This window comes from Fusarium oxysporum, chromosome 13, assembly GCF_000149955.1.
Source record: "Fusarium oxysporum f. sp. lycopersici 4287 chromosome 13, whole genome shotgun sequence".
NCBI classification, from domain to species: domain Eukaryota; kingdom Fungi; phylum Ascomycota; class Sordariomycetes; order Hypocreales; family Nectriaceae; genus Fusarium; species Fusarium oxysporum.
In genome coordinates this window covers 672222-691920 of record NC_030998.1, presented here as the reverse complement: position 1 = coordinate 691920, position 19699 = coordinate 672222, and the positions used below count along the sequence as shown (strand labels likewise).

The 19699-nt window shown below is 49.1% G+C and overlaps 10 protein-coding genes and 1 non-coding gene across 13 annotated transcripts; 7 read left to right on the top strand and 4 right to left on the bottom strand.

Annotated features, from left to right (window-relative positions):
- The first annotated feature begins 644 nt into the window (after positions 1–644).
- FOXG_12134 (3-oxoacyl-[acyl-carrier protein] reductase) lies at positions 645–1775 on the top strand. Its single transcript, XM_018391864.1, has 5 exons — positions 645–789; positions 836–1069; positions 1125–1343; positions 1402–1460; positions 1510–1775. Exons 1-5 carry the CDS (start codon positions 744–746, stop codon positions 1735–1737), a joined length of 786 nt encoding a protein of 261 aa, XP_018250603.1. The 5' UTR covers positions 645–743; the 3' UTR covers positions 1738–1775.
- Positions 1776–1839: 64 nt separating this feature from the next.
- On the top strand, positions 1840–1929 carry FOXG_20680. The gene has a single exon. It is a non-coding gene; the product is annotated as a tRNA-Ala (tRNA).
- A 422-nt stretch (positions 1930–2351) lies between these two features.
- On the top strand, positions 2352–3225 carry FOXG_12133 (uncharacterized protein). The gene is made up of 2 exons (XM_018391863.1): positions 2352–2775; positions 2858–3225. The coding sequence occupies exons 1-2, from the start codon at positions 2412–2414 to the stop codon at positions 3166–3168; spliced, it is 675 nt and encodes a 224-aa protein (XP_018250602.1). The 5' UTR covers positions 2352–2411; the 3' UTR covers positions 3169–3225.
- A 1250-nt stretch (positions 3226–4475) lies between these two features.
- On the top strand, positions 4476–6313 carry FOXG_20679 (uncharacterized protein). Of its 2 annotated transcripts, XM_018400973.1 has the most exons (7): positions 4490–4572; positions 4645–4872; positions 4931–5133; positions 5186–5274; positions 5324–5488; positions 5544–6098; positions 6155–6229. In XM_018400973.1, the coding sequence occupies exons 1-6, from the start codon at positions 4552–4554 to the stop codon at positions 5873–5875; spliced, it is 1038 nt and encodes a 345-aa protein (XP_018250601.1). In that variant the 5' UTR covers positions 4490–4551; the 3' UTR covers positions 5876–6098; positions 6155–6229. The 2 variants fall into 2 exon arrangements, with proteins under 2 accessions (XP_018250600.1, XP_018250601.1); XM_018400972.1 differs by having other exon boundaries at positions 4476–4572; positions 5544–6313.
- Positions 6314–6345: 32 nt separating this feature from the next.
- Positions 6346–8147, bottom strand: FOXG_12132 (uncharacterized protein). Its single transcript, XM_018391862.1, has 4 exons — positions 7791–8147; positions 7547–7744; positions 7262–7493; positions 6346–7210 (listed from the first exon to the last, which is right to left on the bottom strand). The coding sequence occupies exons 1-4, from the start codon at positions 8137–8139 to the stop codon at positions 6421–6423; spliced, it is 1569 nt and encodes a 522-aa protein (XP_018250599.1). The 5' UTR covers positions 8140–8147; the 3' UTR covers positions 6346–6420.
- Positions 8148–8351: 204 nt separating this feature from the next.
- FOXG_12131 (uncharacterized protein) lies at positions 8352–9727 on the top strand. Its single transcript, XM_018391861.1, has 4 exons — positions 8352–8806; positions 8861–9188; positions 9309–9509; positions 9557–9727. The coding sequence occupies exons 1-4, from the start codon at positions 8548–8550 to the stop codon at positions 9684–9686; spliced, it is 918 nt and encodes a 305-aa protein (XP_018250598.1). The 5' UTR covers positions 8352–8547; the 3' UTR covers positions 9687–9727.
- Positions 9033–12418, bottom strand: FOXG_12130 (uncharacterized protein). 2 transcript variants are annotated; one of them, XM_018391859.1, is made up of 5 exons: positions 12259–12418; positions 11855–12211; positions 11546–11800; positions 10054–11496; positions 9033–9999 (listed from the first exon to the last, which is right to left on the bottom strand). In XM_018391859.1, exons 1-5 carry the CDS (start codon positions 12401–12403, stop codon positions 9746–9748), a joined length of 2454 nt encoding a protein of 817 aa, XP_018250596.1. In that variant the 5' UTR covers positions 12404–12418; the 3' UTR covers positions 9033–9745. The 2 variants fall into 2 exon arrangements, with proteins under 2 accessions (XP_018250596.1, XP_018250597.1); XM_018391860.1 differs by having other exon boundaries at positions 9054–9999; positions 11855–12418.
- A 372-nt stretch (positions 12419–12790) lies between these two features.
- Positions 12791–14618, bottom strand: FOXG_12129 (amidase). The gene is made up of 2 exons (XM_018391858.1): positions 14534–14618; positions 12791–14471 (listed from the first exon to the last, which is right to left on the bottom strand). Exons 1-2 carry the CDS (start codon positions 14560–14562, stop codon positions 12851–12853), a joined length of 1650 nt encoding a protein of 549 aa, XP_018250595.1. The 5' UTR covers positions 14563–14618; the 3' UTR covers positions 12791–12850.
- Positions 14619–14845: 227 nt separating this feature from the next.
- FOXG_12128 (uncharacterized protein) lies at positions 14846–16150 on the top strand. Its single transcript, XM_018391857.1, has 2 exons — positions 14846–15000; positions 15055–16150. The coding sequence occupies exons 1-2, from the start codon at positions 14947–14949 to the stop codon at positions 16093–16095; spliced, it is 1095 nt and encodes a 364-aa protein (XP_018250594.1). The 5' UTR covers positions 14846–14946; the 3' UTR covers positions 16096–16150.
- Positions 16151–16724: 574 nt separating this feature from the next.
- On the bottom strand, positions 16725–17493 carry FOXG_20678 (uncharacterized protein; the record flags this gene model as incomplete). The annotated part of the gene is made up of 3 exons (XM_018400971.1): positions 16725–17091; positions 17185–17211; positions 17263–17493. 3 exons carry the CDS (start codon positions 17491–17493, stop codon positions 16894–16896), a joined length of 456 nt encoding a protein of 151 aa, XP_018250593.1. The 3' UTR covers positions 16725–16893.
- A 515-nt stretch (positions 17494–18008) lies between these two features.
- On the top strand, positions 18009–18134 carry FOXG_20677 (uncharacterized protein; the record flags this gene model as incomplete). Its single annotated transcript, XM_018400970.1, has 1 exon — positions 18009–18134. One exon carries the CDS (start codon positions 18009–18011, stop codon positions 18132–18134), a length of 126 nt encoding a protein of 41 aa, XP_018250592.1.
- Between the last annotated feature and the right edge of the window lie 1565 nt (positions 18135–19699).

Sequence of the window (19699 nt, the reverse complement as noted above, 5' to 3'; positions counted from 1 at the left end):
ATAACGGTCTTTGATAAGCGATTGACATCAGGATATGATCTTTAGATGAGGCTGATCTTGTCGCTCGCCTGAGCATCTCTGAGTTTTCTTGTACATGAACTGAGAAGCAAGTCTGAGTGTCAGACGAGACTGCAAAACGACATAATATCGCTACCATTCGTCGATGGACTCTCTTGTAGAATTGAGTTTTACACAAGAATTATACGCATAAGAGTTATCTATATAAAAGTAGTTAATTGAGGTCTTTTTAAACCAACGGGCAGTGCACCGTTAAGTTGTTTGTAAAAATTCTCAGTCAGCGTGATATATTTTTCCTTCCGATCACTTATCTTTCCAGCCAAAGTCCAACTCGCCTAGTTAATACAACTATTTCGAGAATCAGACTTCAGAGAATAATACGTGAGAAACCCATTGAGTTGACAGATTCTGATGATTGATGTAAAGCGTGTTAAAACCGAACATGCTCATGACAATGCCCCTACCCTGCACTGGGGCGATTGATGGAGGGTCTTGGAGGGCGACTCCAACTCACCCCACAGGTTGGAGTAACTCCACTCTAGAGATAAGATAACACCGATAACGATAACGTTGGAGCTTAGCGTCAGCGGCATCACAGCACGTACGTTACTCTGTAACTATGAGATAAGAACTACGCCGGTATCGCCACGTTCAGAGTCCCCCCAAGTCCAATCTAGAGCTTTTCAAACCTGCTATTAACGAACTCTCAAAGTTGACTAACAAATATGTCGATCTTCAACGGCGTTGCACTCGTGACTGGGGCTGCCTCGGGTAAGGGCCCTGTAACCTTTGTCGTATTCAGCTAACTCGTTGTAAGGTATCGGACGCGAGACAGCTTTATCCTTTGCACGAGAAGGATGTAAGAAAATTGTTATAGTTGACCGTGATGCAAAAAAACTCGACGACACAGAATTGGCCATTAAAGAGACCTTCCGGGATGTCCAGGTCCTCGCTGTACCAACAGATATCTCCAAAGAGGAAGACATTGAGAACCTATATAGTGAAACTATCAAAGCATTCGGCAGAGTAGACTATGTTGTCAATGGTGCTGGTAAGAGTTGTGTTGATACTGAAGAGTGGCTTGTTAACGACTGATCGTATTATAGGCGTGTTGAGCAACAACAAGAGGTCTCATGAGTCTTCCGTTGAGGAATTCGATATGATCAATAATGTCAACTACCGCGGATGTTGGCTATCCTCTCGCGCTGCTATTAAATGTATGCTCAAGCAAGACCCTCTCCCTACGCATGATGGAAGACCTGGTGTTCGAGGAAGCATTGTCAATATCGCCTCACAATTGGGAGTGGTTGGTCGGCCAGCAGCACGTAAGTGAGAATATATTAGCTCATGTCGGAGTTTTGTGCTAATACTCGTCAATGACAGCGGCCTACTGCGGTAGTAAAGCAGCCGTAATTAGCATGACAAGATGCGATGCTATTGATGTATGTTCCTCGCCGTCATAATATTTGGTAAAGTTACTGACTTGTGTAGTACTCCAAAGATCTGATTCGTGTCAACGCCGTTTGTCCTGGTCTCATTGACACAGCGATGACCCGACCTCAAGCTGATGTCTTGAGTCCCGCAATCAACATCGCTCCGATGGGACGAATGGGTAGCCCGCAGGAAGTGGCTGATTGCATATTGTTTCTTGCCAGTAGTAAGGCTAGCTTTGTGCAGGGATCTGCGATGATGGTTGATGGTGGATATGTCATTAATTAGTTGTAGCTGTCGCTGTAATAGAATTCTCTTTCAATGAACTGTTTGAGGTTCAATCATATTCTGCAACAGTGAAGCAATCCCTCAACCAATCAGAAATCGTTCGGGCGAATGGTTTAGTGGTATAATACTCCCTTAGCATGATTCATCAGAATAATCTGGGAGTGGTCCAGGGTTCGATTCCCTGTTCGTCCAACTTCAGTGGTTAGATTCCACATGTACCATCTTTTTGTCCTTTGTCGCTCTGGTCCGACCAGCTTTTTGGGGCAATTCATGTTAGCTTTGACAATGTCTTTGAGTTACTGGGCATTTCATGAAGTAATGGTTTGCAGACCGAAAGTAGATACCTTATGTATTGGCCTCCAACTCTATTTTGGTCGTAGCGACCCCATTCATCTCCACTACCTATGTCATGATGTTGCAGTACACCAATCATCGTTACCAATTCTTCGTCGGCATTGACGAGATGGGTCAGGATAGCACCAGTGAAACCTCATAACGTAGTTTGAGACGTGATTTCAAATCATCTCCACCAGCAGTAGCTTCTAGACTTCATGTTCTCTTCAACAAGTATATAAGTTTGTACCCAGCACCCTGGCAATCAGCAGCCATATCAACGAACCGCTCTATATAAGAAAGTTACAGAGTCTCAAATCTCAAAACATCCAATATTCAACATGTCTTCTATCAAGCCCCTCATCCTACACGCCCATACCACCGGCCCCAACCCTTTCAAGGTGGCCATTCTCCTTGAGGCTCTCAACATCCCATACGCCGTCAAGCTCTGGCAGTTTGGAGATGCACCCAATGGTGTCAAGGGTGAACGCTTCCTCAAGATCAACCCCAATGGCCGCGTTCCAGCTTTGGAAGATCCCAATACGAATGTAACCAGCTGGGAATCTCTTGCATGCATGAACTACATCCTCCGCGTCTATGATACCGAGAACAAGTTTGGTGTACGACAGGAAGCTGGTGAGCAAGGACGGGCTGATGTCGACGCGTGGACCAGCTTCCTTGTTAGCACTCTCGGGCCATTCCTAGGTAAGCTAACTTTCCAAGAACCCTCACTACTATCTCTCTACGAGGTATATCTAGGCAACACGTCGAAACTAACACCCAGTAGGTCAGTGTAATTGGTTTCGTCATTATAACAACGTCAAGAATGAGAATGCATATGAGAGATATCAAGCCCAGGCCTATCGATGCTTTGGAGTTTTGGAGGAGCAGCTGAAGAAACACGGTGGAGACTGGATCTTGGCCGGGGATAGGCCGAATGTCGTTGACTTTCACTTTGAGCCTTGGATGAGACAGTATGAGTATGCTGGTTTGAGTTTGAATGATTATCCAAAGGTGAAGGCGTGGTTGGATCGTGTCCAGGCGTTGCCTGAGGTGAAACGAGCGTATGAGAAGATCAAGGCTGGGGAGGAGGTTTAAACACAACAAGTGTAAAGCGAGATACTTAGATTTGTCGAAATACAACCCAATTGTTACGATCTCACGGAAAAATGCCACTACGGATTGTCGACTGTGACGATATCATTGACGGGGTCATCATGCGTAGCGCATATCTTGGTGATTGCTTCATAGTGACGGACTTGGAAAGCAAGAGTGCATAGTTGACAGCTTTGGAGGGGCTGGAAGCAGAAAGTTTGGTCTATACAAGTTTGAAAGAGTGGAGGTATAACTATCACTTGTTCTCTTGTGACGACCGCGTATAATGGATTCATCGTCACCGTCCTCCAAATTCAACGAAGTTGTCACGAGCGAGCGATAGAAACTTTCAGCCACATGTCTCAGCCGCAAATTGCCCTTCTGATAGACACTTTCAATTGGCAAAGCCGCGGAATTGGCCCTCCTGATGTTGACCTAAGACATTTATTGCCCCGAGTCATGTCTCAGGAGCTTTTGCCCCTGGCGCTATAAAAATTTTGGTAGCGCAAGTTTATGGTTGCATGTGCGTCCGTCAACCACTGGAACCTGTTGCCTATCTCAGAAGGTGGTTGGTTGGTGCTTCTAGCTGAAAAGAGATGATGGCTTGCGAGATAGGGGGACACGGAGCTTATCAAGCGCAACCTAACCACATTGAGATTACGGCGTCCTTGAATTGATTGCCTCCTTCACCTGTACGTCCACACACAATCCAAGCCACGTCCGGATTTGCAGAGGAGGTACAGTAGGCATGTAATGCGCTGATCAATGCCGTGTCGTACTGTTGTTCCAGCCAGTTATGCACAGCAGTTCAAGCGCGCCACACTTGCAGTTCTTCTCACCACAAATTGTACATGCTGTTTCAAGAATCCATGTTCATCTTCCTGGCATTGGCGCCAAGTCGATCCGTCAGGATCAGCAGGCGGGCCGAAATCTATGGTCCCACTCGGACTTGACGTTTTGGTATGCAATGGCTATCGATATGTTGTACATCTTTACGGACAGACTCCTTTCAAGGCTCTTGTCAAAGCTATAGGTACCAATTACCATATTTATCTTCTGTTGCGGTACAATACTTTGGCAGGTATGCAGCCGAGGTCTATTTCAGAGGAGGGACTTGTCGAATGCTGTTATCGGATCACTCCGAGCAAGCATGTGCCACGCCATCAAAGCGCTCAGACATGTACAACCCCATCGAGAATAGTGCCGAGTTCTAGCTAAGCCAAGCTTTAAACTCTAAAGTCTAGTGGTTGGTTTCAGTGAAACGTTAAAAGCTAAATGTGCTGCCGTCCGCCAGCGGAATTTTCCTTCTTCATTTACCCATGTCCCCTTCCTGTCGCATCTCTGTTCGGCGGTAGAACCGAGGCTGTGGCCGCCAGCCAAGCATCAATGAATATCAATACTTCTATTGTAAGTTTGTCGAACACATACTACTCAGATTACTTGGGTTCACATTCCTTGGTACTAATTGAACTTGCGTAGGCTATACAAGCAGTACTGCTTGTTTTGGCATTAGCTGTCCTTGTTCTACGAACCTGGGCGCATTACCTCCTTAAGCAGAACTTACTCAACCTGTCCGATATCTTTGCATGGCTAGGATGGGTCTTCAGCTTAGGATGGTTCATCTGCTCAACACTCGCGCTCCAAATCCTCATCGATAACCCCGCGGTCGGAGCAGAACTCGTAGTTAACTCGGTTGAGTACTTAAAAGTATGACGACACAGCGGCTGTGAATGGGAAATCATGATGCTGATAAACTTTCTTATAGACTGTACTGGTAGCTGAGTACTTCTTTGATACTGGGATTTACTTTCCCAAGATATCCATTGTTCTCTTCTACTGGACTTTAATTCCCAGGGTTCTGGAAACCTTGAGAAGAGCATTACTCGGAATCTCGATTTATCTCGGTTGCGCTCTGCTTGCATCGGTTCTTACGAACACTCTCATATGCCTGCCCTTCTCCGATAATTGGTTAGTCCAATTGTAGTCTTGCCAAAGCTCATGAACTGACTGGCATCATCAGGTCTATCGAGAATCAGCTAAAGTCAGCGTGGAACTCATATCCTTCCTTCTGTATTCAGTGGGCTCTCAACTTTTCGACGGATTTGCTAAGTATGTTTCGAATGCCTCGTTTACTTTTACGTTTCTAAGATGGGCTCAGTATTTATCTATCCATTCTTCCTGCTGAAGCACTTGAGATTGCGAAAAGAACAAAAGATTGGTCTCATTGGCGTCTTTTCCTTGGGAACCATCACATTGATAGTCAGCCTTTCCCGATTCATCGCGTACAATGTGACCGATTTTGAGCTCGAAGACGAAGCCGGCAGTACGTTCTGACACCAAAGCCCTCTTTCACATGCACAAGCTGACCTAGTGCATAGATACCTTATCTCTCGCCGAAATGAGTACCGCCGTTATAGTCGTTTGTCTCCCGGGCCTTCGAACATTCATCGTACGGTCGAAAAAGTCTACAAATCGCTCGTCTTCACACCAGCTCAGCGGCTACGGCAACCACACACGGATCGGAGTAGGACAAACATCCAAGACAGGCACACATAAAGGACAAGCCCCGCCATCGTCGTATGCGAAATGGGGCGTTAGAGATGACGAGATCGAGTTGGTAACTCATATACGCGTTTCCCACGAACTGGCGAATCCAGACGCTTGCAGCGCGAGCGAACAAAGCGCAACGAGTCGGAATTTGGGATTATGATCTTCACAATAGAGTTTGGCGTTGGAGGAACTAGATACATGATTTATGAAATAAGAGGTTTTGGGATTCAACAGCATAAATGCACGTGCTATCACACTGGATGCTTCACACACGATGGCTGTTACATATTGGATAAACGAACAGAGTATGATATCATTTGGCATGTCTTTGAGAGACCGCGAAGCCTGAAAGTTCCATATTAGACGGAAGATAGGCTCCAATAGTTAGCTCAGAAGTCAGGCCCCTACCGAGAGTAATACTTTACTGACTAATATAAAGAACCTGCCGCCTCTACACCAAGACTACCGAATGCATCTGGGGCCTAACGAACATTAGATCAGACCATCTCCAGCGGCTTCTCCCCTGCCCTCCTGTTATCTTGTGTATTGCCACGCTTGGTGCGATAGGCGGATTGCCTGAAAGGCATCTGTAATCACCGTTTGCTCTATTACAGCAATATTGAAATACTTCTGCCATGGAAAAGGGGGCAATGGACTAAATAAGCTTGAATTTAAAACTGTATACTAGGCTTGAGTCATAAGAATCTACCTATCATTGTTCTCACAACTGAAGGCTCCTCCAATAAGTCCCTGTGAATAAGCATCGATGATGTTTTGAATAACACCATAAGTTCCACCAATAGTCAAGAACACAGAAAGCGCAATCATCAACCAGTTCAGATAGTAAACAATAACCTGCCACATCTTTCCCTTTCGATAGTGCTGGTGATCGTACACCCAAAGATATCCAGGCAGACCGAGTGCGAGAGGTGAAAAGGTTAGACTTCCTGCGAGAGCCAGGAGGTAGTTGAAGATGGGGATTCCAGAAGCGAGGAGGAACGAAACAGCCGACATGGCAGTAGTGCATCCCAGCCAAACTGCCCAGTGGACCACGGTGTTCTTCTGGAAGTGCTCTGAGTGTCGAAGGAGTCGAACGAAGAGGTACTTAGCTGCGACGTGGACATACAGACAGGCACTGACAAGGAGACCAGTGAGGCCAATACCATAAGCGACCTTCTTGATGGTTGGGCCTGCACTTCCTAGAGATGGCGAAGCAACCCATTGACCGCAATACTTGTAGACGACAAGCGAGAAAGTGAGGTATGAAGCAGTGACGATACCCATGCAGAGGTAGACGGCCTTGTTGTAGTCTCGAGGTCGGCGCATCTCAGAGATGACTGGCAGGAAGGCGGAAGTTCCAGCACCACTGCAGAAGATTGTAGAGACTGACGTGATGGCCGCAACAAAAGTGGGATGGCCGATAACATGGTAGCCGAAGTCGTAGTCTCCGGTTTGAGGAGCAGCAGCAGGTCGATCGAGGGTTGTAACGCCGACGCTAAGAAATGTCAGAGGGGAAAAAAAAGAATAAGGGATGTGAGAAACTTACACGACGATGAAAACAGCGACGTAAACTGTCAAAAAACCAGCCCAGGTGAGCCAAGCAATGTTCTCAAACTTGCGGACACTAGCAAGAATAAGAACAGCAATGGTCGCCACTAACATGAACCAATTGGTACAGATAGCATGGTTGCTAAGAACGTTAAGCGCAACAGAGGTACCGAAGATTCCTGACGCGCCCACAATCGCATATGTGACGAGGAACAAAACTCCAACGACCTCTGAAACGGTGACTATTAGTCTTTGTGCATATAATACAGTCAGGCTTTCTTACCCTTTAGCCAAGTGCCGCCAACTACATTCGCCATATCGGCGATACTGTGGCAGCCAGCATGTCTGTTTCGGAAGTTTCCTTGGACAATGGCACAGTAGGTGTTGAGACCTTGCCACCCAAGGACATTAATGGCGCCAGGGAGAGCACCAAGGACGAACATGGCACTCGGGATTGTGAGGACGCCAGTTGCGAAAATGACTTGAAGAGTTAGCTTGAGATTCAAAGACATGTTACAACCACTTACCCTTCAGAAAGATGACAGAGGCCTGAATCCACCCGACAGTGCGGAAGTCAACCTTTCCAGGAATTTTCTGAAAGACCTCTCCATCATCAACTCCCTCCTGTCTTCCAAGCTCAATGCTTCCATTGCTGAGCATACCACCAGACTGCTTCTCGCCTTTCTCTCCTTCAGAAGAACTCATATTGGTCGAAGTAATGTTCATAAGAGATTGATGAAGAAATAAGATTGATGATGCAGGACTCAAAAACGGTGGGATCGACCTGTCTATTATCACTTGTCGATCAACACCGGCAGTCCTCGCCAAGCTCAACTTTATCAAGAACCCAGCAATATCTCCTTGTGGATGCTTCATCAAAGTCCAATGATAAGGTCTGGGGTAAAAACAACCCCCGTAAAACTCTGGGGAAGATCCTGACTCGTAGAGTGATAAGAGAGTTGGAGCATAGCGTTGGAGTTGGAGACTAGCGTGAGATTAGTTCTGGGGTGAATGATACCCCATGATAGAGTAGTGGCTGATAAGCGTCATTACCCCTCTATTAGTTATCGGTATTTGCGAATCTTTGGGTTGGAGACGCGGGGGAGACTGCCGCATGCGTGATTCTTGAGGGTCCAGATTCTAGAATCTTGACGTATTTCTAGCCACAGCTATCTGAACCCTTGACTTCCTAGAGGTTTTTCACATCACTATTGCACTGCATACCGTGTTCCAGTCCTGAACTAATCCCCACTCCTTTCCATTGTCACCAGAACAAACACCACCATGCCTAAGCGTATTCTATGCTCGTACGGTGTTGATGTTGACGCCGTCGCTGGATGGCTCGGCTCCTATGGAGGTGAAGACTCACCCAGCGATATCTCCCGTGGCTTGTTCGCAGGAACACATGGAACTCGCCGAATGTTGAAGCTGTTCGACAAGTACAACATCAAGGCGACATGGTTCATCCCCGGGCACAGTCTCGAGACTTTCCCCGAAGAATGCGCAATGGTCCGTGATGCCGGGCATGAAATAGGGCTCCATGGTTCGTGATGTGACTATCTAGCATTAACCCCTGCAACTAACGGCGATCCGATAGGTTACTCTCATGAGAATCCTTCCGACATGACACTAGAGCAACAACGTGATGTCTTGGAAAAGACTCACAAGATGCTTACAGAGTTCTGCGGCAAGCCTCCTCGCGGAAGCGTCGCCCCTTGGTGGGAGACTAGTAAAGAGGGCGTCGATCTGATGCTGAGCTATGGCATCGAGTATGATCACTCAATGTCTCATGACGATTGCCATATGTACTGGCTACGCACTAATGATAGCTGGACCAAGATCGACTATAAGCAAAAGGCTGAGACTTGGATGAAGCCATTGGTAAAGGGGCAGGATACAGGACTTGTTGAGATTCCAGCAAACTGGTATTTGGATGAGGTGAGTCTTTCCAGTAATTAATACGAGATTTAACAGCTAACGTTTATCACAGTATGTTTATCTCGTATTTTAGAATGCGGCTGTGACTGACCCTGACACTTTGATAGCCTTCCTCCCATGATGTTCATCAAAGACGCCCCCAACAGCCACGGCTGGGTCAACTCTCGAGATGTTGAAGATCTGTGGCGAGATCACTTTGACTACTTCTACCGCGAATACGCCGATGATCCCGATGAGATCTGCGTGTTTCCTCTTACAGTTCATCCGGATGTTTCCGGTCGGCCACATGCTCTGCTGATGCACGAGAGGTAAACGACAAAGTCTTCCAGGTGAAGTTTAAGCTGACAGTAGACAGGTTGATTGAGTACATCAACAAGCATGAAGGTGTTGAGTGGGTAACGATGGAGCAGATGTGTGATGAGTTCAAGAAGAAGAATAAGCCCCCAAAGGGAGCTGTTATGCCCAAGGCTCAGGAACAGAAGTAGGGTATTATTGGTAGCCATGAATAAAGCGTTTCAAGAGCCTATGTTGTCAGGTGAAGACATCAGCCGATGTTCTTGTGAATAAGTATTTCCCGATACTTTTCCAACCCAACACCTATGATGTTGATGAAAGGCCATTGGGTGTTACTCTTGAAGAAATGTGCCCATATCTTCAAAACTGCCAGGCATAGGTTGCTTGGATCTCGGAAGTCCAGAAGAGTTGGGTTATCCGTGTCAGCGCCTTGATCAAAGTCGACGACCGTGTATGCCTCCTCGACGATGCATCTGACCCAGTGCAAGATCCTGTCTTCGCTATCTGAGATATCTGTTAGGACCAAGTATTGGGGCTTTCAATCAAAAGCAGACTTACCACTCAGCGGGCGCTCGGCAAGTGTTTCCCCAAGTTTTGACAGCCATTTGCTCAATAGTACAGCGCAGTCCAGACCAGAGAGCGAGTGCCTCACACTCCAGAAGAAGGCTTGACTTCTTGCAACACGGTCAACGCCTAAGCGGACCGGGATTCCAATCATGTGAGCCGAGTAGAGGAGTGCGGCAATCACGCCGTCACTCCTCTCGATATCGGGGCTGCCTGCGATGGCATTGGCGATACGCTGCGGATCCCGTGTCTCGAGTTGTCTGTATGGACCCAAGTGCAGATATATGCGCACATATGCTAATGACAGAAGGGAGCTGGAAGTAAAAGGGATCGGTCCGTTCTCGTTGTTCGGGTCGAGGGTTGACTCTGGGGCTTGTTGCCAGCACGAAGTCCACGAGCGCAAACCTCGTTCGAGTTTCTCAACCTCTTCGCTCGGAAGGACAGCCGAGCTGCTGGTCACCGGAAGGCTCAGATCTCGTACGATGTGTATTCTCTGAAGTAGGCCATGGAGCAGGACATAATTGCCTAGTGGCGTAGGAATTGGCAATAGTGGCGCTGTGTCATTCTTGTTCTTAAGCAGCAATGACAACGCTTCTCGGAAGAACAACTGTGGCTCTTGGATCTCTTTTGTTGCAGTACGCCACAAGGCTGGAGTTGGCGCTTTCCACTCCTTTGTAGAGCATGGTAGTCGCAGACCAATCTCGTTACTACGGAGTGTTGGATAGACGTTGTAAGCGATACTGTGGGTATGAAGGAAGGAAAAGCCGATGAGCTTTGAGCGCCTGTTCGACTCTTGCTTAATCCACGTCTTCCATTCGTGCCAGAGTGAGTTGCCGTCGCTTGGTTGATCTGATGGTGTTGGCGATGCGGGCTCATCGACGTCCTCAAGGCCAGAGTTTCGAAGGACCTGAGTGAGAATGCCCTGCAATGCGAAGGACTCCTGGACCATTGATGCTTTGGGTTCCCATGTTGCGAAGCCCATGAGCGTGATCAAAGCTCTGATAGTTTCGACCGCTGCATCGTTGCCAGCATCGCTCCGACGACCATTATGTGGCACGGCATGCGGTATAGGAACTGAGGACACACCAAATGAGTGTGCGTCCCTTCTCAGTCTCTCCATCAGTAGAGCCTTTCCAGCGAAGAACAATCTCTCTGAGGCTCTCGACTCGAAACAGTACTGCGCTCCGATGGCGGCGATGCCGAAGATCAACTCAGGTGAGTGATCGTTGATCTGCCATGTCGGTATGTGAATGAACGGCATATGGGTATGAAAGCCGCCGAAGAAAGAGGTCACATAACGCGTGAGAGCGTGTCTCGATGGGACACAAAAGGCTGGGTCCAGGAGATGCGAGTGGTCAAGGATAGATGTTTTGAGTTTCAATCTTTGCTCTTCGGTGACTTTGAACGGTCGTGTTTCAGGGTCAATAGCCCTTGGATCTGTCCGTGTGAGTGATCACGTCGATCAAGGTCTGAAGCCAAGACTTACTGTCGGTGTCAGAGACATAGTTGGATATCCGATTACCCGTAGGTGCAGAAGGAAGCCATGAGCTGAAAGGCGTCCCAGCTCGGGTTGGGGCTCCTTGCCGGGGAGAGGTCTCTTCGTTATCGTCTTGCGTAAGCCCGGGATCGATGGGTTCCTCATGCCTGTCAGGGTCGCCGAAGAAAGGGCTCCACTCAGCCGAGAGTCCAACGCCGTCGAGGAAACTGGTGAACTCGCGAAAGTGGGTGTCAAAGTCGACGCCTTTTCTAAGTCAGCTGTGTTGATCGAGAAATAGATGGGACTGAGAGTACTGACCGCTGTCAAGCATCTGTGGTGACAGAAAGTTGGGAACGAATTGACCATCGTCTGCACTCGGTTGATGTTGCACTTGTTCATTCACTGTCTGAGGAACAGCAACAGGAAGCTGCATCGGCTGCTGTGTTCTTGCACAGAACCATGGGTCAACACTTAGGCCGGAGAGTGACACAGCCGCAGCCAAGTCTGGATCACCGATGCTATCATTCCCTTGTTGTACGACAGTCACATTACCTTGGGCAGGTTCAGGCGATGGGACGTCGCCCTCATGCTCGGCTAGCCTTTGATGACGCGTGAGCAGGTCGCGTCTTGCAAATGACGCCCCGCAATGGCACAAAAACGGCTTCTCTTTGGTATCTACATCAAATCAGCTACCCTATCTTCAATCAGATCACAAGACTCACGTGTTCTGACGTGCCTCTCGAGATGCTCCGTTCGTTTGAAGGTGCGCCCGCAATGTGGACACATGCGTAGATTGACTCCAGCCCCATTGTAACCCACTCTTTGTCGCTTGTTTGGAGTGTCGTATGTGCCGATGTTATCACCCATTCTGCAGCAATGACTCCAAGAGTTGGAGTGGAATCGTGACGGAGGGGGCGAATGGGGTAGTGCATCGTTTATCATGGAGTCGTGGGTGGGGCAGGCTTGGAGTAGCGTCTGATAGCGTTATCTTTGGGGTGTCATCGCGGGCAGATAATCAACTAACAGAATAGGGCAGAAATAACACGGTATCGCGTTAATCACATATCATCCCGGAGAACGGCCAACTTGATCGGGGATGGGTACGTAGAGGTTTCGACGATATTGCAAAAGCTAGAGAAAATTACGAAGAGATATTAGCAGCTTTAGACTAAGACGAGATGAGATTCTGAAGGTCTAGGCGAAATCCCGTAACTTGTCATGTAAAGCGTTCAACAAGCACGCGCGGCAAATGATCAATGGTAATCTGCATAACAATATAGTGATGCTCCTTCTAAAGGCGCCAAACACCGGCCTCTACAGATGTGAAGATTCTCTGACGCGTCGGACCTCGTTCAGCACATCCTCCGTCTCTTCAACTGTAGACTTTCCCTCCTGCTCCCAGTCAAAACTACTCTCTAGCGCTTTCGCAACGTTCAGAACCTTTTTCTCTTGCCAGAGGCCACCAACGATCTGTAATCCAACTGGCAACAAAACACTCTCATCATCAACAGCCTTTGACCAACCAACAGGAAGCGACAGAGCGGGATTACCCGTGACGTTGAAGATGGCAGTGTTATTCGTCATCCCGATGCTCGGCTCGAATGACTTGAGCACAGACTCTCGTGAGCCATGACGCGGTGCGACGAAGGGTGTTGTTGGCATGATGATGACGTCGTATTCTTTGAACTTTGCTTCGTATGCATCGCGTATTTGCCGACCGATGTTGACTGTCTTTGCATAGAGACCGGGGAAATTGCGTGAAAGATAGATGCCGTTGATGACAGTGTTCTTGGTGGAAGGAAAGAGCTTCTCAAATTCAGAAGATGTCCATGGAAGACGGGCTTGCTCGAACTCTGTCAGGTAAAGACCTCGGCGGCCATTAGCTTGGCCCAGGATGCCTGTCGAGCCGGATATGCGTTGCTGGATGGTCCATATTGAAGGGCCTTCTTTATGAAGGGGAATCGAAACCTCTTCGACAGTAGCACCGAGAGATTTGAGTCGGTTTATTGTGTCGAAAAAGGTTTGCTTTACACCTGGCTGTACCAGATCATTGTTGTAGCCTTCTTTCAGAACGCCGATTCGGAGGTTCTTGACGGATGCACCGGCCAATGAGCCCAAGAAGTCGAAAGATCCTGCTGATGGTGCACCAAGTGATCGGTCGTCAATGCCGTCGTATCCTGCAATGACGTCCAAGCAAGCAGCAACTTCGTCAACTGTCCGGGCGAGGGGTCCGGCATGATCATCAATCTGATCGCCACTCGTGATACCTGTATATGGGACAAGTCCATGCGTTGGCTTGAACCCGACGCAACCGCATAGTGAGGCTGGTACACGGATACTGCCTCCTTGATCTGTACCAATTGCTATATCGGCCAGACCGCCCGTGACAAGGGCTGCGCCTCCAGAGGTACTACCACCAGCGGAATATCCCTCTTTGCGCGGATTATCGATCGTTCCTTGGGCGCTTGTGAAAGATGATGTCGAGTTGCAGAAGTTTTCACATGTCGCTGTTCCCGTAATCACAGCCCCTGCTTCAAGGACTCTCGTGACAACAGTGGCATCAGTTGACGGTGTCCAAGCGGGAAACGCATCGCTTCCAAAGAACTGCGGCACACCAGCTACAGCGATACAGTCTTTCAGACAAACCGACCTCCCCGCCAATGCAGAGCGCGAAGACTTGTCGCCTTCGATGATGAAACGATGCGCCCAGGCATGACCATAGCTTTGCTCGTGTTCTTCGGGAAGATGGATGTTTTGACGGGGGAATCTTTCGATATCCGGGACGGGCTGATAGTCGGGGAGATTGGAGACACGTTCTGCGCAGTCATGAACAGCTGCGAGGAGGAGTTGGTATTCTGATGATTCTTCGGGGCGGATGGTGAGATTGATGGGGTCGAGTAGGGCCTCGACGTCGCCTGCTTGAACAGGGTTACCACTGCAAACAGTTATTAGTTTTTGTTCATGCCCTGTGATGATTCGGCTCAAGAGTCAACATACGGTAGAATCTCTTTGAAGAAAACAGACATGGTTGCGGCGTCGATCGAGGCGGAATGGCGTGAGGTGTTGAAACGTACTAGCCAAGACAATCACAACCTAGAGGTAAACTTATCAGTTTATCAACATAGATAAAGTAACCCCGCCATTTCTCAGGATATTGTTCTTAATCTCAACCCGTTTCGTGGTCCACTCAAGCTGTTGGAGTACCTTGACCATGGCTGGAGACTTACCCCAAGATCCCTGTTGGGGTACTCCAACACCATGACATGACGGATAACGTAGGGTGGCGACAGAGCCCAGGCCGGGAGATAACACGGCAATCGGTTCTGCGGATTTGTAACAGTAGAGAGGCTTGTTGTTGATTTTCGAGATTGACACCGGGGAACTTTGTGAAACGAAGAGAAGCAATCGCGATGGCGTCCAACACTGCATTGCCATCTCGAATGAGAGCGGCGTATATCGCGGAGGTGAGCATGACTACACAGAATTATTCGGAATGAATGAGCGCTGACAATTCCCAGTATAACAAACCGTATGCCTTTGGGGAGCGTCCACTGCCCTCCATCCGAGACACAGACATTCTCGTGCGGGTTCACGCTGCTGGATTTTGCCACTCAGACCTGCAAGCATTGCAAGGCGAGTTCGAGAGACCAGCGCCAATCGGCCTCATACCATCTCATGAGATAGCTGGAGTTGTTGCCAAATTGGGTAGCAACTACCAAGGCGATCTCAAAGTCGGCGATCGTGTTGGCGTCCTCAACTTCAAGCATGCTTGCAGCTCATGTGTAGGATGTCGCTTGACGCAAAGGAGAGGCGAAGAGCTTGATCCCAGATTCTGTGATAACCGAGAAACAGCTGGCTTCTTGCACGATGGAGGGTTTGCGGAGTATGCGTCTGCTGACCCGGAGACAACCGTGAAACTGCCGGACTCGATCTCGTTTGAGCAAGCTGCGCCGCTCACTTGTGCGGGAGCGACAGTATGGGGAAGTCTTGAGGGCGCCACAGCGGGAGTGAGCAGAGGGGAGACAATAGCGATCGTGGGTATTGGTGGACTCGGGCACTTGGGTGTGCAGTTCGCAAAAGCGCTAGGGTTCAAGGTCGTTGCGGTGGATAGCAGAGAAGCTGGTCGACAGTTAGCATCAGACGTGGAGAACTCAGCACTGAAGCCTGACCTTGTTGTGGATTCTTCCGACATCGCAGCGGCATCAAAAGCCATCTATGACTTCACAAACGGCGAGGGCGTCGCAGCAGCGGTTGTCTGCACCCCATCGTTAGAAGCGAATGGCTGGGCGCTCAGTATCCTGAGGATCAAAGGCACGCTGGGAATACTGGGTCTTCCTCAGAATCCATGGCAGTTCGACGCGGCGCCGATTGTGTTTCGAGAGTTGACGATAAAGGGGAGTTACGTGGCGGGGAGAGCGGCGACGGAGAGGATGATGAAGGTCGTGGAGGAGGCGGGCGTGAGGTCGCATTTGACAGTGTTGCCGTTTGAGAAGATTCCTGATATTGTTGAGATTTATGAGGATGCGGCGTTCAAGGGACGGATTGTTGTGCAAATATAAGTGAGGAAAGAAATGTATTGGCTTTAACTACCGTTGTCACCATGTGTCAGTGAGATGAAACAGCCTTTTAGGCGAAATTAGATTGTGCTTACAGTTATTCAGTGGAACGTCTGCTGGAAATGGAGTTTAAGCGGAAGGTGAATCTTGACGGTAAGGAGATGAGAGTGATTCATGCCACGCCCCAGGCTCCCAAATCCTAGCAAGCATCCGACAGCCAAACTCACAAGAGGCCTCAATCTCCATGGCTCACAGGGATACTACGCGCTTTTCTTTCTCTGCGTATCTGCCAGAAACATCGTATCACTTGTAGAAACATCACGCTTACTTGTTTCTCTGGATTGCATCACAAAAGGCTCCATGCATGGGAACGGACTCGTCATGTACTCATCATTGTGAGCTAGATGTGTTATTTGCAGCTGAGACCTGTGGCTTAGAGCTTATAATCACCACGCTCGTCATGTACTCGGTGGCCTGGCCTTTCATCTTGGTAATCTCGCTGTAAACAGCCTGAGAATACAAATGGATTGATCCGACGCCGAGTTCTCATCACCCAACCTACCCCAGCTTTGAGAACACCCTTTCGCCCGCAGGCAGCGTTAGATGCCTCGCTCGATTCGGCCCAACATCGATTCCACGCTCGATGCGGGCCCCTATTCATAACCACCCCCAATTCACCCTGATCCCGAGACAGGGCTATTGTGTGGGTAGTTGGTATGCTGCCTGAAGTGTGTTTTTGAGAGTGTTATTTTGAGTTGATGGACGTGACAGCTGATTCCTGCCTCCAGTGCCCTACCTGGATCAAGCCTGTCTGTCTGTCAAGAGGGCTGGAGACTTGATCATGAAGCTACCAAGGCTGAGACCGCCCGCAATTCGGCGAGGGTCGAAGCGACCAAAGCCGTTGGGGTTGCCGAACCCAACATCCCTCTGTGCAACAAGGCTGTTTGAAGCCACAGGAGGGAGCCCAAACTGCTGGCCGGTAGAGCAATCAAATGGGCACTGTGGATGACTGGCCACTGGCTAGAGCTGAAACCTGAGCAACGGGGGGTAGAAATGATTATGTTCATGGCGATGGTATTCATGATCTCGCACCGGAGGTTGGTGAAGAGGATGTCGTTGCTACAAGAAAAGGTCAGGATGTTGCTAATTATCGAAGAGTGGCAAACTCACTTGTTTCACTTGTCTTTCTCGAGAGCAGCTGGATGGCAGGATCTCTGGAGTTTCGGAGCCAGAGTGATTCTCCTGCTTGAGACGCTCGAGGAGCTCCGGAATGGCCACTCGGTTGTAGGCCGCCTGGAAGCCGCGCCGGTTGAGAAGATCCTGATGGCAGGTGTTGTCCCATGTCCGCTCCACAACTGAATTCCCACAGGTATCCATTTGTCGCGAGATTCGCGTGGGCATTTGCAAGCGAAGGGCATAGCAGGGATAGTTGAATGAGGCTTGTCATGGTGCAGGGTCACAATAGCCAGGGCTCAGTGCTGGGACATCTGATGATGGATCGCACGGTAACAGGCGTGAAGTGCAAAGGGCATCGAGAGGAAATGAAAGGGGAGGGGAGGCTTGCGGAGAGTGAGGCCTTGGCAGCCGGCTTGTACTTGGGTTGCAGTCAGCTTGAAGCTTCTCCATTCTGGGGGTCGGTGGACATACTGGAGATTGCCTGACTCCTCACTGTGAGCGAGATGTGGTTCTTGCTCTTCAGGTCAGCGGCCGAGAGCCCACATGCACTGAGGCAGTGACGACGCGTGATCGAGAGGGTTGAAAATGATACTGAGTGCACAGCGAACAGCTGGCTTGGTGGAGTGAAGATATGGTGATAAATGAGGACGATGGCTCCCGTTCAAAGATTAAGAGATACGAAGGAGGTTTGTGCGGGGAAGAACGAGGTGTAGCGAGTGGTTAGGGCTTTGCTTCGGAGGATGAACAAGCTGGAAGGCTGCCAGTGGCGGAGGGAGGGCAGGAGGTTGCCAGGTCGCACCATGCACCTTTTGGATGAGGGCTCAGAAGCTGGCCGGTCAGCCTTGGCTTCCAGGCATTCTATCTGAGAATTATCTGATCAAGGAAATTGACAACGACCGAGTTGCAGCGTCTATTGGTCTGATGGAGCGGTAAAGCCCTGGCAACCAAATCAGCCACGAGATGAGGCAAGCTTCAGCGATTGGCCATGAGCCCATAACGAAGCACACTCTACGACACAGCCCAAGATCGCGCACGGGACACAAGTCAAGTGTACTGACTTACAAGCCACTTGGCACACGCGTAGGGGGGGACTACCGACATGTGGTCACACAGATGCTGGCAATCTATTAAACTGCAAACAGGGAAGCGGCTCTGCTTGTTCCGCCCGCCGCAGCATGTTCACAGATTGAAACGACCGCAATCACTGAACGTAGCCTCCCCCCCCTGCTCTGATAGAATCGAAATACAGGCACGGAGGAGGCTACTGAAGCTTTTCTTTGAACAATTACTTGAAGTGCATTTTGAACAAGACAAAGCTAGCCCGCACAACTTGGTGTTGCGCCTTGGTTCTTCGTCCACCCTGATACAGCTAGCGGAATGTGTTCTTTCCTTGTCCTCGAACTTCCCAGTTGAAAACTCCCCGACCAGGATCAAGTTGGTCGTCAAGTCAAGCCATGGGAGATTGCCAGCCCACACATTGTGTGCGGCTTCCGAGAGTAGATAGAACTCCACGCTGTAGCAAGAGAGTGGCAAACTGTAGTCCAGGCTATCGCATGAAGCGCACCGCCAATCACCCAAGAGATTGAGCACCTCAGAGTTCATAATGGGACATGCCCTAACGCGAAGGCTCGCACTATGATCTGCAATAGCCCCACTCACGACGGCTGTCGACCACACTCAATGTCGCTGTATATACCCCCTACCGACGACCGATCTGCATAGGTTTGACAATACGCATCTCAGGCATTTCTCTTCACGACTCAAAGGGATTAAGTAACCTTCCAAAGTGTCAGTGAGCACAAACAGGGGGATCGAAGTGAGACCTGGAGTTTGCATCCGGCCCTTCTCTCAACATGGGTAGCGGCGAACTGTGTAATGCTCTGTAGATAACACCGGATCATGTGTGTACTGGGTCATAGTAGTTCAAACATAAGTTGAATTTATGTCACCATGAATAATATTTATTTACTTATTACTCGGAGTCGCAAGACAGCCCATTTTATTCCCAACTTTCCACTCTTACCGCGATGTTCAAACCTATCAATCGTGCTTGGTTGAACCATAGCATGAGCTCTTGGCCATTCGTCAACCTATTTCCAAGCTGCTTGGTCATACTCTGCATCTCTATTCTGCCTTCGATTGGACCGCTCGCGATAACATACACCGACCAGACTCAAACAATATATGCTCAACTGCACTACCACGAGCAACTACTTCCGGGGCCAGAAGGAGCAAAAGGACTTCTGACATTGATCAGGGTTCAAAGACTCACTGGTCTAAATTAATCCTAAAATATACTAAGATTGTCAAAGTTTACTAAGCTTACCTAAGTTTTATTCTCACTTAGGGTAGAGGTCTTGGGTTTTTTGCCTGCCCCGGAGACAAGTTTCCGATAGTCTTCTCACAAGTGGATGAAGTCGAGTGTATTTAT

Excerpts from the sequence above, each read along its gene's own strand:
- FOXG_12134 (XM_018391864.1), top strand. The coding sequence starts at position 744 with ATGTCGATCTTCAACGGCGTTGCACTCGTGACTGGGGCTGCCTCGG. Across the intron at positions 790-835 it reads CGTGACTGGGGCTGCCTCGG|GTATCGGACGCGAGACAGCT; the intron begins GTAAGGGCCCTG and ends ACTCGTTGTAAG. Across the intron at positions 1,344-1,401 it reads GGTTGGTCGGCCAGCAGCAC|CGGCCTACTGCGGTAGTAAA; the intron begins GTAAGTGAGAAT and ends CGTCAATGACAG.
- FOXG_12133 (XM_018391863.1), top strand. The coding sequence starts at position 2,412 with ATGTCTTCTATCAAGCCCCTCATCCTACACGCCCATACCACCGGCCCC. Across the intron at positions 2,776-2,857 it reads CACTCTCGGGCCATTCCTAG|GTCAGTGTAATTGGTTTCGT; the intron begins GTAAGCTAACTT and ends AACACCCAGTAG.
- FOXG_20679 (XM_018400972.1), top strand. The coding sequence starts at position 4,552 with ATGAATATCAATACTTCTATT. Across the intron at positions 4,873-4,930 it reads ACTCGGTTGAGTACTTAAAA|ACTGTACTGGTAGCTGAGTA; the intron begins GTATGACGACAC and ends ACTTTCTTATAG. Across the intron at positions 5,489-5,543 it reads GCTCGAAGACGAAGCCGGCA|ATACCTTATCTCTCGCCGAA; the intron begins GTACGTTCTGAC and ends CCTAGTGCATAG.
- FOXG_12132 (XM_018391862.1), bottom strand. The coding sequence starts at position 8,139 with ATGAAGCATCCACAAGGAGATATTGCTGGGTTCTTGATAAAGTTGAGC. Across the intron at positions 7,745-7,790 it reads CTCTGTCATCTTTCTGAAGG|TCATTTTCGCAACTGGCGTC; the intron begins GTAAGTGGTTGT and ends TAACTCTTCAAG. Across the intron at positions 7,494-7,546 it reads TGGCGGCACTTGGCTAAAGG|AGGTCGTTGGAGTTTTGTTC; the intron begins GTAAGAAAGCCT and ends TCACCGTTTCAG.
- FOXG_12131 (XM_018391861.1), top strand. The coding sequence starts at position 8,548 with ATGCCTAAGCGTATTCTATGCTCGTACGGTGTTGATGTTGACGCCGTC. Across the intron at positions 8,807-8,860 it reads GCATGAAATAGGGCTCCATG|GTTACTCTCATGAGAATCCT; the intron begins GTTCGTGATGTG and ends GCGATCCGATAG. Across the intron at positions 9,510-9,556 it reads GCTCTGCTGATGCACGAGAG|GTTGATTGAGTACATCAACA; the intron begins GTAAACGACAAA and ends GACAGTAGACAG.
- FOXG_12130 (XM_018391859.1), bottom strand. The coding sequence starts at position 12,403 with ATGGGTGATAACATCGGCACATACGACACTCCAAACAAGCGACAAAGA. Across the intron at positions 12,212-12,258 it reads CGAGAGGCACGTCAGAACAC|ATACCAAAGAGAAGCCGTTT; the intron begins GTGAGTCTTGTG and ends GATTTGATGTAG. Across the intron at positions 11,497-11,545 it reads CTATGTCTCTGACACCGACA|ATCCAAGGGCTATTGACCCT; the intron begins GTAAGTCTTGGC and ends TCACACGGACAG.
- FOXG_12129 (XM_018391858.1), bottom strand. The coding sequence starts at position 14,562 with ATGTCTGTTTTCTTCAAAGAGATTCTACC. Across the intron at positions 14,472-14,533 it reads TTCTTCAAAGAGATTCTACC|TGGTAACCCTGTTCAAGCAG; the intron begins GTATGTTGACTC and ends AACTGTTTGCAG.
- FOXG_12128 (XM_018391857.1), top strand. The coding sequence starts at position 14,947 with ATGGCGTCCAACACTGCATTGCCATCTCGAATGAGAGCGGCGTATATC. Across the intron at positions 15,001-15,054 it reads GAGCGGCGTATATCGCGGAG|TATAACAAACCGTATGCCTT; the intron begins GTGAGCATGACT and ends GACAATTCCCAG.